The sequence below is a fragment of the Paralichthys olivaceus genome, chromosome 21, assembly GCF_024713975.1.
Source record: "Paralichthys olivaceus isolate ysfri-2021 chromosome 21, ASM2471397v2, whole genome shotgun sequence".
NCBI classification, from domain to species: domain Eukaryota; kingdom Metazoa; phylum Chordata; class Actinopteri; order Pleuronectiformes; family Paralichthyidae; genus Paralichthys; species Paralichthys olivaceus.
Genome location: NC_091113.1, coordinates 6495007 through 6507491, shown reverse-complemented (window position 1 = coordinate 6507491; position 12485 = coordinate 6495007). Strand labels below are relative to the sequence as shown.

General features: G+C 44.2%; 1 protein-coding gene across 1 annotated transcript; it reads left to right on the top strand.

Moving 5' to 3' along the window:
• Window positions 1-320: 320 nt before the first annotated feature.
• med1 (mediator complex subunit 1) lies at window positions 321-10675 on the top strand. The gene is made up of 16 exons (XM_020083228.2): window positions 321-485; window positions 1687-1793; window positions 2339-2417; window positions 2654-2708; window positions 2999-3131; window positions 3258-3286; window positions 3404-3475; window positions 3664-3738; window positions 4009-4172; window positions 4282-4393; window positions 4518-4642; window positions 4728-4855; window positions 5113-5314; window positions 5764-5859; window positions 5950-6055; window positions 6144-10675. The coding sequence occupies exons 1-16, from the start codon at window positions 365-367 to the stop codon at window positions 10021-10023; spliced, it is 5484 nt and encodes a 1827-aa protein (XP_019938787.2). The 5' UTR covers window positions 321-364; the 3' UTR covers window positions 10024-10675.
• The last annotated feature ends 1810 nt before the right edge of the window (window positions 10676-12485 follow it).

Here is a 12485-nt window from a genome sequence, read left to right as displayed (position 1 = left end):
TTATCTTAGGCGGACTAATCAAACGATTTGGGTTTCAGGTTTTGAAGCAATAAAAACAGACAAACGTGTTTTTTCAGTTTCTCCTTTGATTATGTTGATAAATGAACAGAAATAATTGAGAGAATGAGCAAGAATAAAAACATAACTAAATAAAAGCCTCACAGCCATTTTATCCTAAATATCTACAATCAAAAAACAAACATGAATTTATACATATAACATGTTATTCTGAAGCTAAATACAGAGTCACGTGTGCAGCATTGACTACTGAGTGATTTGGAAAACAAACTACAACCAGGAAGTGCTCCAGTTCAGTGGCTACGGAAGCCCGGATGGTTCAGCAGGGGAAAGGAAAAAGGGGACAATGGCGGCGGTGCCTGGTGTCTCTCTGCAGAGCGGCAGCCCTGCGAGAGAACTGCCCATCTCTGCCCAACCTGGAGGGAACCAGACCCACGGAGATCGGACTAAAACCGAAGAGGTCACAGGTGAGAAGGCGACCCGCGTTTTGTTCGCGCTCGTCTGTCCGAGTTGCGTGAATGCAACGGAACGACCCGGGCAGCTAACCGTGGCTAACAGCTAACCCAACTTGCTCCTTACCACTTGCGATTTCTCCACGTGTGTGTTTTTCGACATGCTAGTTGACGTGTGTGCGGGTAACTGAGAAACTCACATGTCATCGCTCATGTTGACACCGAGGAAAGTCGTTGTTTTTGGAAAGTTAGCAGCTAGCACTCAGTATCGAGATGATAGCTACCGTTAGCGGCTTGCTAACGTCAACTTTGTAGAAACCCTAATGTGAGGTGCGACACAAATGTCCCCTGAAGTAATAAATTAGCACGACTCGCGTCTGTCTTTCGTTTTGATTTACTGTGTGAATAAAAAGCTGAGCCGAGCTGAGCCACTGACCTGATGTTGATGTTAGCAGCTAGCTCCCTCTGACAGGTAATGATAGCAAAACATTAGCTTCTTGTTGACCTGACGTGGAGGTGGTGACTCTGGGGGATGTCATGAAACTTGTATCCACATCCTCGTTTTATTTAAACAGTTAAAACTTATTGTCACATAATCTCTTGTAACTCATAGATAAGGTAGAGAGTGATCAGCTGGCAGTAAAGCCTTGAGATTGATTATATCCATTCAAGACTTTATAAAATCAATGTAAATGAAGGATAGAATTCCCATTTAAAACATTTTTATTCATGCATTTAAGTCTAAAAAGCTACAATGATAGTGCATTTGTTTTGTTCTCATATTACAAACTAGTAGATGGGATGATTTATTGATCTTATCTACTCTTAATTTACATCACATTTTTTGCACGTTCACTTAATGACTTGAATGTTATTTGAAACAAATTCCATTTTAAGTTATACGAAATTTATAAGTCAAACTAAGCAGGCCAATCATGTCACCCTGTATATACTCTTAAAATCTAAAAGTAGTATAGCTCTCCTGTAGTAAGCTTTCTTTCAGGAAAGTTGTAATCTTTGGTTGTAGAGAGGTGTTGATTCAAATTATTTTGATTATAGATAGATTTGTTTTACTCTGTTTAGTACAATACATTCAATGACTAAACTAATGTAAATAATATATTGCACGTGTTTTTAGATTGTTGTTTATGTCCTGTATACTTTTTGTTAAATTCACTGTTGCCATAAAGTTGTTTTTTATTGCATATGTTTTCAGAACAAGAGAAGCAGAGTCGCATGGCTGTTCTGCTCGAGAGGCTTCATGCCAAACACAATGCCTCGCGGCCATGGCAGGAGACCTGTAAAGTTGTGCGTCAGGCCATGGTAAGAAAGACGTCATTGTCAGGGACAAAATTAGTTTAAAATCTCAAAGCAGCACTAAAAATCTGGGACTCACTGCTGGTTGTGCTTTGAAAAAATAACGGGACCAACATTCTCAGGGGGGAACACTTTCTCTTCATTGAAAATAATAAATCAGTCTTGTAACCTTTTTAGTGAGCCTTGGCATTCAAGCCAGCAATTTATGAAGTCCTTGACATGAACACACATTTAATATCCATAATGATGAAGCACTGCCAGTCAGGGAACCAGACAAACTGTCCTCAGATCAATTCCCATGAGAGAGACTCACCATCTCCCAATTTAATATACATTTACAGCAATTAATCATTGCTTTGCAAAAATAACTTTTACTCAAATGACCTCTCCTGGGCCAGGGAAACTATAGCCGTGACATTTAAATGTCTGGCATGTAGTTCTTACTAAGGCAAAGAAAAACAAAGGTGAACATCAAGTCTTGTTGATCAAGCACTTTTCCTCTTTCACATCCACTTCCTTATTTCTCTGTTTTTCCACACAATGTGTTCCAGGAGAAACGTGGTGCGATGAATGCCACAGGTCACCAGCTCCTGCTCACCTGTCTGGAGACGCTGCAGAGAGCACTGAAAGGTGAGACTACTGAGTTATAGGACAGAAACACAAGATAGAGCAGGGCAGCTGTTAAACATTCAATTCATTTATAATGAAACAGGTCTTTGGTACTGACAAGCTGTTTTAGAGCAAAATAATCCATCAAGGTATTTTCATCAGTCCTGCATGAAGTCACGTTGTGTTTAGGGACAGTAGGAACATGGTTATATTATGTGATTTGACAATTTCTTGTTCTTCTCTGCTGTATTTTTCAGTCTCATCTCTGCCTTCCATGACAGATCGCCTAGAATCCATTGCTCGACAAAACATGTGAGTTTTGTATAGTGGAGGATGAAAGGTGTTCAGTTAATGATTTTCTTTTCTAAATTCAGCTGAGAATTATGTCCCTGAATGGATAAGTGGGTCACCCACAAAACATTGTAGGTTGTTGTTATGTCTTGTAATTATCTTTTGTTGATTCTGTCAGCAAGGATTTATTACTCGCCTTTCCAAGCCAACAAACCTCTTTTTAAATTCATCGTGAAACAGTTGAACACACAAGAAGAATAAGTGTTTTCTCTCTGTCTCTTTTTCTGCCACTATCTGTCTCATCGGTGCAGGCTGGGCTCTCACCTCAGCCCGTCAGGGACAGAGTGCTACATCACATCAGACATGTTTTATGTGGAAGTGCAACTGGACACCAACGGTCAGCTAGTGGACGTCAAGGTGGCTCATCAGGGAGAAAACCCCACGGTCAGTTTGCTGAAACTTTCAAATAAAACTACTTTTCGTTCTTTTAATCAGTTTCCTTTTGTGCACTTTTAGTAAAATCTGTTCTTTAAAGTGTATATCAATCTTTTCTTGATTTGTGGGCTGCAGAGTTGTCCTGAGCTGATTCAACATCTAAGGTGATTAGAAAACACACACATCACTGTACAGTCCCATAGGATGAAGATGTCAGCTTTTTTCTTTGTGTTTTGTGGAATAATTGAAATATCTAAAACACCTCTTCTGTTTCTCATCAGGGAGAAAAACTTTGAAGAGTTTTCGAAACATCTGAAGGGACTGGTCGAATTATACAAGCTCCCTGGGGACAAGTAAGTAGACCTCCAGGTGTATGGACTTGTGCTGTTTTGTGGTTGTTTTTACAAAAACTTGATGTTGCACTGATCAATACCAGAAATAAAATAACAGTAAATCCCAGAAGGCACGATTAGATTTCATAAGACACAAAAGCCACAAGTCTTCATGATTATTATTGTTCTTTCTCTCTATCCTGTTTCAGTAAGTTGAAAACCAAGATGTATATTGCACTGCAGTCTTTGGAGCTTGACCTCACCAAGATGATGCACATGTTTAGGTGAGTTCCCAAAATCTGTTTTTGTTAACTTGTATATTAACCTTATTATCTTTAAAGCACTTGAATTTATAAAATGCTGGAGATGTAATGTCATACTACAGGCTAATGAAGCAAAGTAAATCTTAAAAGGATTTTTCAAATCCTAAAAATGTAATTTGTGTTGAGTTTTTACTGGTGCAGCGAAACAGTTGATTTTAAAGGGTGTGATTTTACCAATATGTTACATGACATTAGTTGATTAACATAAATCAATTGATGTGTGTTTTCTAGGTTAGCAACCAATGCAAATGCAGTGGAGACTATTCTTCACGGAAGCGTTGGCTTGCTGACAGCAAGGAGTGGTGGCCATCTTGTTTCTCTTCAGTGTTACGTGTCCCCTTATGACATATTTGAAGAGGGAACAGGCACACAGCTCAACTTAACAGACAACAATGGTAAGTGCCTGGAGGACGTGGACAATAAGTGTCTACAGTACCAGCCCCTAGCCATTTGATTTGCTTAAGGATTGTAGTCATCCTTGTGTGACCTCTGTTTTTTTTGCAGTTCCCCGCTCCCTGGGTGTCGGTGTGTCTGTGACGATCGAGGGCACCTCTGCCATCTACAAGCTCCCAATTGCTCCACTCATCACTGGATCCCACCCAGTAGACAACAAGGGGTGAGAGAGTGAAGCTCACTTTTCAGGGAATTTGTCGATTATCTTAGTGTTATTTTAATGCACAGTGCGAAGCTAGTTGGGAACAGTTTGTGAAGACTGAGAATTTATTTCTGGTGTATTTCAGGACACCTTCCTTTTCCACTGTGACCAACTCCAATTGCGTGGACCTGCCAGCTTGTTTCTTCCTTAAGATGAACTGCCCCATGCCTTTCTCACTCTCCTTTATTCAGAGGATGGGGAATGCTACTTGTGAGTTTACTTCATAAAACTGTGTTCATTTACATTAAATGTATCCTTGAAGTAACTATAATAATCATCTATTTTTTTTCCCCAGCAATCCCAGTGTTTGAGACGTCTCCCAGCCTCTCACCTCTGTACCAGTTAATAGTCCAGAGCCAGCTCCAGCTCCTGGAGGAGGGCAGCTCTACATCACCTCCTTCCCACAACACGCACTTCTATTCTGTGAGCAGACACACACATACACTTTATAATTATGTGATTATTCTGTGGTTAGAGCAACATTGCATAGCCACTAAAACCCCCAACCCAAATTTTGTTCCTTTAAATTTGGTCACTTATTGGAATCTTGACCTGCTCTGTCTTAAACTTATAGAATAAACCATAATATTTCATTATTAATGAACGTAATCCATCAGTGTTTAGGCTGTCTTTACTGCCCCTTTTCTGTCCATGAGTGTTTACTTTATTCTCTTTCACAGGTGTTGCCAGATCAGCAGCACTGTTATTACCTGAACGGTGATGCCCCAGTGCAAGATGGTCATTCTCTCCAAGGAGTGCTGGTGTCTAAGATCCCGTTCCGTCACCCTGCACAAGTGCCACTCCTGTTGGATATAATCCGGCATCAGGCAGCCTATAACACCTTGATAGGCAGCTGTGTGAAAAGGACTTCCATCAAAGAAGGTGAATATCTGCCTTCTGATTCATGTTACTGTCAATGTGATATATTAGGACTGCCCATAGGGAATTTTATAATAACTGGCACAAATCACTGGAACTCACCGAATTGATTCGATTTCAGTGGTCAATGGTCAAGTTGGCTTAAAGAAACGTGTGTTTTTGCTTCTTGAATGTGGAATCTCAAAATTGCTTGAGGGAATTTCTTCAACTTTTGATCAGTTGTCACTCAAAGAGAAAGTGTAAAATTTCAGCTGTCAAAGGTAAAAGTTACAGTGATCTTTATATGAATTAGGGAAAGAGAGTATGTACAAATATATACACTGAAACCGCACTGGTTGGCGGAGGCATAAGACTGCGGTAATTCTAGTCTTTGGTTAATTAACAACTTGTTCTCTCTAATTTGTTTGTCTGGAATAAATTAGATTAAGTGCTCTTGCTGTTGTTCCCCCCAGACAGTGCCGGCCTGCTGCAGTTTGAAGTATGTCCTCTTACTGACTCGAGTTTCAGCGTCTCTTTCCAGCATCCAGTCAACGAATCATTAGTCTGTGGTGAGCTCTCACTCTTACAAAATGTCAGTAATCCAGTATTTGTAGGTGCTACTTCAAGACCTAGTGACCTTTTTCTCTCTTGACCCCCAGTGGTGATGGAGGTGATTGACTCCAGACAAGTATCCTGCAAGTTATATAAAGGACTGTCAGATGCCCTGATCTGCACAGATGAATTCATCACCAAAGTGGTCCAGAGGTGAGATTGTTATTTTCTCCTGAATTCCTAAATGTGGACATTAGGTTTTCCACTAGTCATGTAGGTAATGGTCTCCTCCCTCCTCTAGATGCATGTCCATCCCTGTAACCATGCGGGCCATTCGGAGGAAAGCAGAGACCATCCAGGCAGACACTCCAGCCCTTTCGCTTATAGCACAAACAGTGGAGATCATGGTGAAGAATAATCTACCACCCTCCAGTAGTCCCACCTACAGTATGGCAGCAGGCGATGGGACTAATCCAATGGGACTGCCTGGGCTCACAGGTGGCAACACACCTACAGGAGGACCCCCCGGGGGGCCCAATTTTCAGGGTCCAAGTATTTCTCTGTTTGGGATGTCCCGAACAGAGAGGCAAGCCCAAGGAGGAGAGTGCCTCAACCAAGGAGGGGTTGCGGGCCAGCAACAGTTGCAGCAGCAGCAGCAGCAACAACAACAACAACAACAGCAAGGCCAGGGTCATACAGATGACTACAACAAAGTCACCCAGAATCCCATACTGACAAGTTTATTACAGACCACTGGAAGTGTGGGTTCTAGTCCCAGCTCCCAGAATGCACCACCACCCCACCAAACTCCACCGCCAACATCCTCCCCTGCCAGCAATACTAAGAATCATCCTATGTTGATGAACTTGCTGAAAGACAACCCTGCCCAAGATTTTGCAACACTGTACGGTTCCAGTCCATTGGAGAGGCAGAATTCTTCCTCTGGCTCCCCACGCACAGAGGGCATTGCTGGAACCTGTCCTGGAGGTAGCACAAAAGGGAAGAAAAAGCGCCCACGGACGATGGAAAAAGGTGGCGTGTTGCCTGGAACTGCTGCAGGTGGGGGTTTAGGTATGAAATCACAAGGATCTTCCATGCCACCGCACCATCCTGCCACGCATGAGGATGATTTCCATCGTGAGCTACTTTCTATGGATGTGGATGCTTCTCAAAATTCTATTTTTGATGTAAACCTGACTGGTGATGGACTAGACACGCCCCACAGCATCACCCCGGCACCTAGCCAATGTGGAACACCGCCCCCTGGCCCCGGCATGCCTTATTCACAGTCTCATGTCCAGTCTCAGCAACAGCAACCACCAGGTACTGTACCGCCTCGAATGGTCCGCCTCTCTAGCTCTGATAGCATCGGACCTGATATCACAGAAATCTTGTCGGATTTACCTGAGCAGACGGGGAAAAGCAGTGGTGGCAGCCATGGGCAGCATCCCATGGGCAGTGGTGGGGAAGATGGAGGCCCCCTGGGTACACCCATTCGTGACTCCTCCAGTTCGGGTCAGGGCAGCGCAGTGTTTGACTCTGCAGACATTTTCAACACTAACAGCAATGAGAATCCTTACACAGATGCAGCTGATCTGATTGCAGAGGCAGCTGCAACTGTTGCCACTCCCACCAGCGATTCCTCTTCCACCAACTTTTTCCCTGATGCTGCCGACTTCAACCCTGACCTCTTGACCTCAGGCCACGGCTTCTCCCAGAATTACTTTGATGACAGCTCTCCAAGCGCTGATGGAGACATGGACCTGGTTAAAGGTTTTGGCGGAAGCAGCCAGCAAAATACCCCATCAGGAACACCTCAGAATCCCACTCCACATGGGCAGAGCACCCCAGAGCCCTCTCTGAAGGACCCTTTTGACATAGGAATGGTTTTTGGAGGTAATAATGGTGGTGGTAAACCACTTATGGGGCAAGCTCCTGATTTGGGAGACACACATGGCACAGGGTCTCAGAGTCCCCTCATCATTGGCCTCGTAGCCGCTTGTGGTGACTTTAAAAATACTGAACCCAAAGTTAAACAGCAGCAGGGACCTGTGCGGTCAAAGGAGGAGAATGGAGGTAGCGGAGGGAGCAGCTCTGGTATAGGAATGGGGAGCAGTTCATCAGAGGGAAAACAGGTCAAGCGTAGCAGGACCCCATCCAGTGAGGGAAAGTCCAAAGAGAAACCTCCCAAACGAAAAAAGCTTGACCCTGATGGAAAGTCGCCCTCCCACAGCTCAGTTGGGCGACCATACACACCTCCTAGTGGTGGCTCAGGCTCTGGGGGAAGCATAAGTGGAGGAGGCTCCAAGTCCCCTGGTAGTTCAGGACGGTCACAAACCCCTCCCGGTGGTGCCGCACCTTCAACTCTCAAAATCACAATTCAGATCCCAAAAGGGACCATTACTGGGGGGAAGACTTCATCCCATAGTGGATACACCTCCAGCAGCTCAGCCACAAGCAGCACTGGGGGAACAAGTGGAACCAGCAGTGGCAAAAGCCACCATTCTCACTCCTCTTCCTCTGGGAAGATTAAGTCCAAGGAAGGCTCCATGACACAAGGCAACAGCTCCAAGCCAGGGAGTGGTGGAGTAGGAAGTGGAGGTGGGCCATCCCAGTCTAAAGGGTCCTCCCAAGGGTTGGGTGCTGGCAAACCAGGATCCTCCCCAATCACTAAACATGGGCTGTCTGGACCCGGAGGGAGTGGAGGTGGAATTGGAAGTGGTAGTAAAGTTAAAACTCAGGGGGGCAAGCCTTCTGGATCTCTTATGAATCCCAACATAAAGCCCAACATCTCCCCTTCTCACTCCCGCTCAAGTAGCTCTGGTGACAAATTGTCCTCCCCTATGAAAATGCAACAATCTCAGGTTCCAGGAACACCCCCCTCTTCCAAGGCTAAATCTCCTATGGGCTCAGGAGGTGGCAGTTCTGGAGGGTCCAAGTCGTCTTCTGGTGGAGGCATGAGCTCCCAGAAGCCCATGGGTGGAAGCTCCTCCTCTGGTTGCTTATCGTCCTCATCATCCTCCAGCTCATCTTCATCTGGCTCCATGACATTTTCAGGAGGATCCCAGTCTCAGTATGGGAGTGGTGGAGGTGGAAGTGGAGGGGGAGGTGGTGCAGGAGGGGGAAGTGGAGGCAGTGGGGGAGGGGGAGGAGGGGGAAGTGGTGGAGGAGCTGGTCAAAACAACGCGAATAACCCCAACGCCAAAGGAAAGTCTCCTAGCCGAAACAAGAAACCCTCTCTCACGGCTGTCATAGACAAACTGAAGAGCGTAGGTGGAGGAGGAGTGGGGGAGGATGGATGCGAGGGTGGGCCACCGGCAGGGGGACCTGGTTCAGGATCTGCTCCTGGTGGTGGTCCTGGGAATGTTCCCAGCAGTGGACCTCCAAACATGGGTCCTTCCAAGCATGCTTCATCCTCCCAAAGTGGAGAGTATAAACGTGAAAAGTCTGATAAAGAGGCAAAAGCAAAAGTGTCCGTTTCTGGGGGGAGTAGTGGGGATAAAAAGCTGATGGATCCAAAAACAGGAGGCGTGGGCACGACCAGTCTGGCCAAAATTATCATTAGCAAACCTGATGGTGGCTCACCGAGCATTAAAGCCAAAGGGACTCTTCAGAAATCAGGGGAGGGATCTGGTGACTCGATGCGTCCCCAAATTTCCAGCCTGAAAGCGTCCCCCCTCTTCAGTGGCTCCACTCCCAAACATGACCGCTCCTCCCCAAGCCACAGCCGCTCGCCAGGATACACCCCCCTCAACCACGACAGCGAGAGCGAGTCGGGCAGCAGCTCGGTGGCAGAGAAGTCCCACCAGAACAGCCCCAGCTCCGACGACGACCAGACCATGCGCCCGCTTCCACCCCAGGACTACATGAGCTCCATCTCGCTTAGCTCGGGGGAGAAGCACAAGAAACACAAGAAGGAGAAGAAGAAGATGAAGGAGAGGGAACGGGAGAGGGACAGAGAGAGAGAGCGGGACAGGGACAAGGAGAAAAAGAAGTCCTCGATGTCCATGGGTCCGTCCTCGCATCCGATAAAAGCAGACAGTTGGTCTCGGTCGCCCATCTCGGCTTCAGATTCATCTTTGTCTATGTTGGGTTCCGAGCGTCAATCCCGGCCCAGTCCGATGTATATGAGAAATGAAGATGATGACCTCATGGACTCAGCCCTGACTGGCAACCTTTAATTTTACTTATAGATGCTGTTTTTATTTGAATCTCTTCCTCTCACATTTCATGCCTTTTACATTCAAATTAAACTGCTATTTATTTAACCTGAGCTACACGTTGGGACTGGATATCGGAATACTGTGGCTTTCTCACTGAGCCGTTAAAGCTCTATTTTATTCTCCTATTTTCCTATTGGAGTATCAGTGGATGTTACCATTCAAATCCACCCTAGAATACCAACCCCCTTAAGCTTCATTAAGAAAATATCTTTTAAAGGTATATTTCTATTTTTATTTTGTATCAGTCTTGCATCAGTTCATTTGACTTTTTTCATGTTATTTTATCCATCACTGTTCGTACATTGTTGTCATTCATACCAGAATACTGTATGTTGTCAAAATAAGTTTGTCTGTTGAAAAAAAAACCCAAAAAAACCCAAGTATTGTAAAGGAAGAAAGGTTCAGTGTTCAGTTGCCTTGATTTTTCAGATAGGGCAGAGAATTTTTAGATTTTTATACATTTTAAATCACTGATGTATAAATTAGTGTAGGTAAAGAAGGTGAAGAAAAATGCAAATGATGGAAAAGAGACATGCTGGTAATTTTTTAACTGTAGAAGTTTTTGGAAGCTTGAAATAAACATTTCCCTTCTGGAAAAAGTTCACCATCACATTTCTGCGATTCATTTCTCGGGCAGGACGAGTCGTCGGACCGAGGGGAAAGTGTCTACGTTAAACATTCACATGATAAATTTAATTTCTTTGAATTTTTTATGTAATATCTATTGTATGAAGAGAAGAAGGTTTTTCATCAGTCTACCTGTTAACAGCTCTGCTATACACCACTAGATGGCGGCAGTGTCTCATTTTTTGTAATGACTGGCTCAGAGGTATTAAAATATAATTTTAATTGTTAAATGTACCATCAAGACTGTCACCGTTAAACAGATCGGACATTTGTTTTCAGTAAATACATCTCAGATTCCAAAACTGCGACATATGTGACTCATGGGTTGAGTAGCAGCTGAGCAGAGTTTGTCAACTGTCAGAGATCTGATCTGAATTTTGATATCTACGACTGAAAAGCTACATGAGGCTAAATGTAAATTCAGTTGCTCTGATCAAACAGCAGCTAAATAAAGCCACACTACATGTAAAGCAAAGCAACTTAAGGATATGATGGACAAATATAGTGTGCAGGAGGGCTGACCAACTTAACACTCTTTTCTTAATTTAATTTTAAAAAATAATGTCTTAATTGTTTTAAAGTGGTGATTATACTTGGCTGCACTTTTTCACAGGGCAATGGCCATTCATGTCTCCGATTATGAGCAATCAGGAGGAAGTCGGTACCACATATTGCTGCATAGACAGAAAAAAGAAAGTCGCTCTAACCTTTGTCCACCTTTATGTCACAAATGTCCACACATGAAGACAAATGTGCCTCCAAACCTCCCACAGTCAGCTGATCTTTTGACCCATCGCCCCCATTTCCTTCAGCTCCGGTCATTCTTTCACAGAAGCCTCAGCAAAACGGCTGTCTGTTTATGAAAAATACAAATAAATCCCTCATTATAGAGTCTATTGCTTCTGGAGAAATGTGGCACTCAGCTTTAATGGCGTAAGTGTATCACTGACTGATGTGCGGTCCCCATTAAGGTCATTGAGCCGCGGTGACCAGGCAGGGCCCCGAGGGGAGGTCATCTATCCTTCTGTAATGTATATGTGCGAAATCGCCCGAAGGATGGAACCAGAAAAGTGTCACTATCAGCAAAGTGCTACACAACCACACTGCAGGAGGTTGTTTGAATGTCATCGAACTGAAGCTTAATCTGCACATTCATTCTCCAAGCTTTATGAAAACTTTTTACTGAATCATTTTCCTTTCATTTGATTTAACCCTTTTACTCATGACCTTTACCGCATAACTGTTTAGGCTCTGTTCTCCACACAAGCACACACTCAGCCCACTACTTCATTACAATCAACATCTCTGCTTGGCCTTTTCAGCTGATTTGTCAAGTGGCAGGGAAATAAAAGAACGCCTGAGACCGCATCATCGCAAGCTCTCCTCCTCTCCTCCTCCTTCTATCTCTCTAGCTCCTCGACTCTATTCCCTGTCAACCTTTTCAAACTGCTGATCTGCGCTCTCTCCGCCACAGCTAATTTCTCTTTTCTCCACCCTGCCTCTCACACCTACTACCCGGCTTTTCACTCGACCACACTATACTTGGAATATGTCCACGATCATGTTGCTTTTTTATTTTGTTGTCCTTTCATCCTGTGCGTACTCTTTCATCACCTCTCAAACACAAGCCAGAGACAGGGTGGCTCTGTGATGTCACCCAGCTGCTTCAGATCTACTGACATAAATATTGCTTTCAAAAAAGTTTTTTTTATGTTTACCTCTATTTTTAGTCCTGACATTTTTAATCTTCATCACAGGAGTAGCCTCCACCCAGAATTACTCAACTTTCTTTA

What these genes read in the sequence shown, in the direction of transcription:
- med1 (XM_020083228.2), top strand. Translation starts at nt 365, where the DNA reads ATGGCGGCGGTGCCTGGTGTCTCTCTGCAGAGCGGCAGCCCTGCGAGA. An exon ending in TCCATTGCTCGACAAAACAT is followed by an intron (nt 2,709 to 2,998) that starts GTGAGTTTTGTA and finishes TCATCGGTGCAG; the next exon opens with GCTGGGCTCTCACCTCAGCC. An exon ending in GAGGATGGGGAATGCTACTT is followed by an intron (nt 4,643 to 4,727) that starts GTGAGTTTACTT and finishes TTTTTTCCCCAG; the next exon opens with CAATCCCAGTGTTTGAGACG.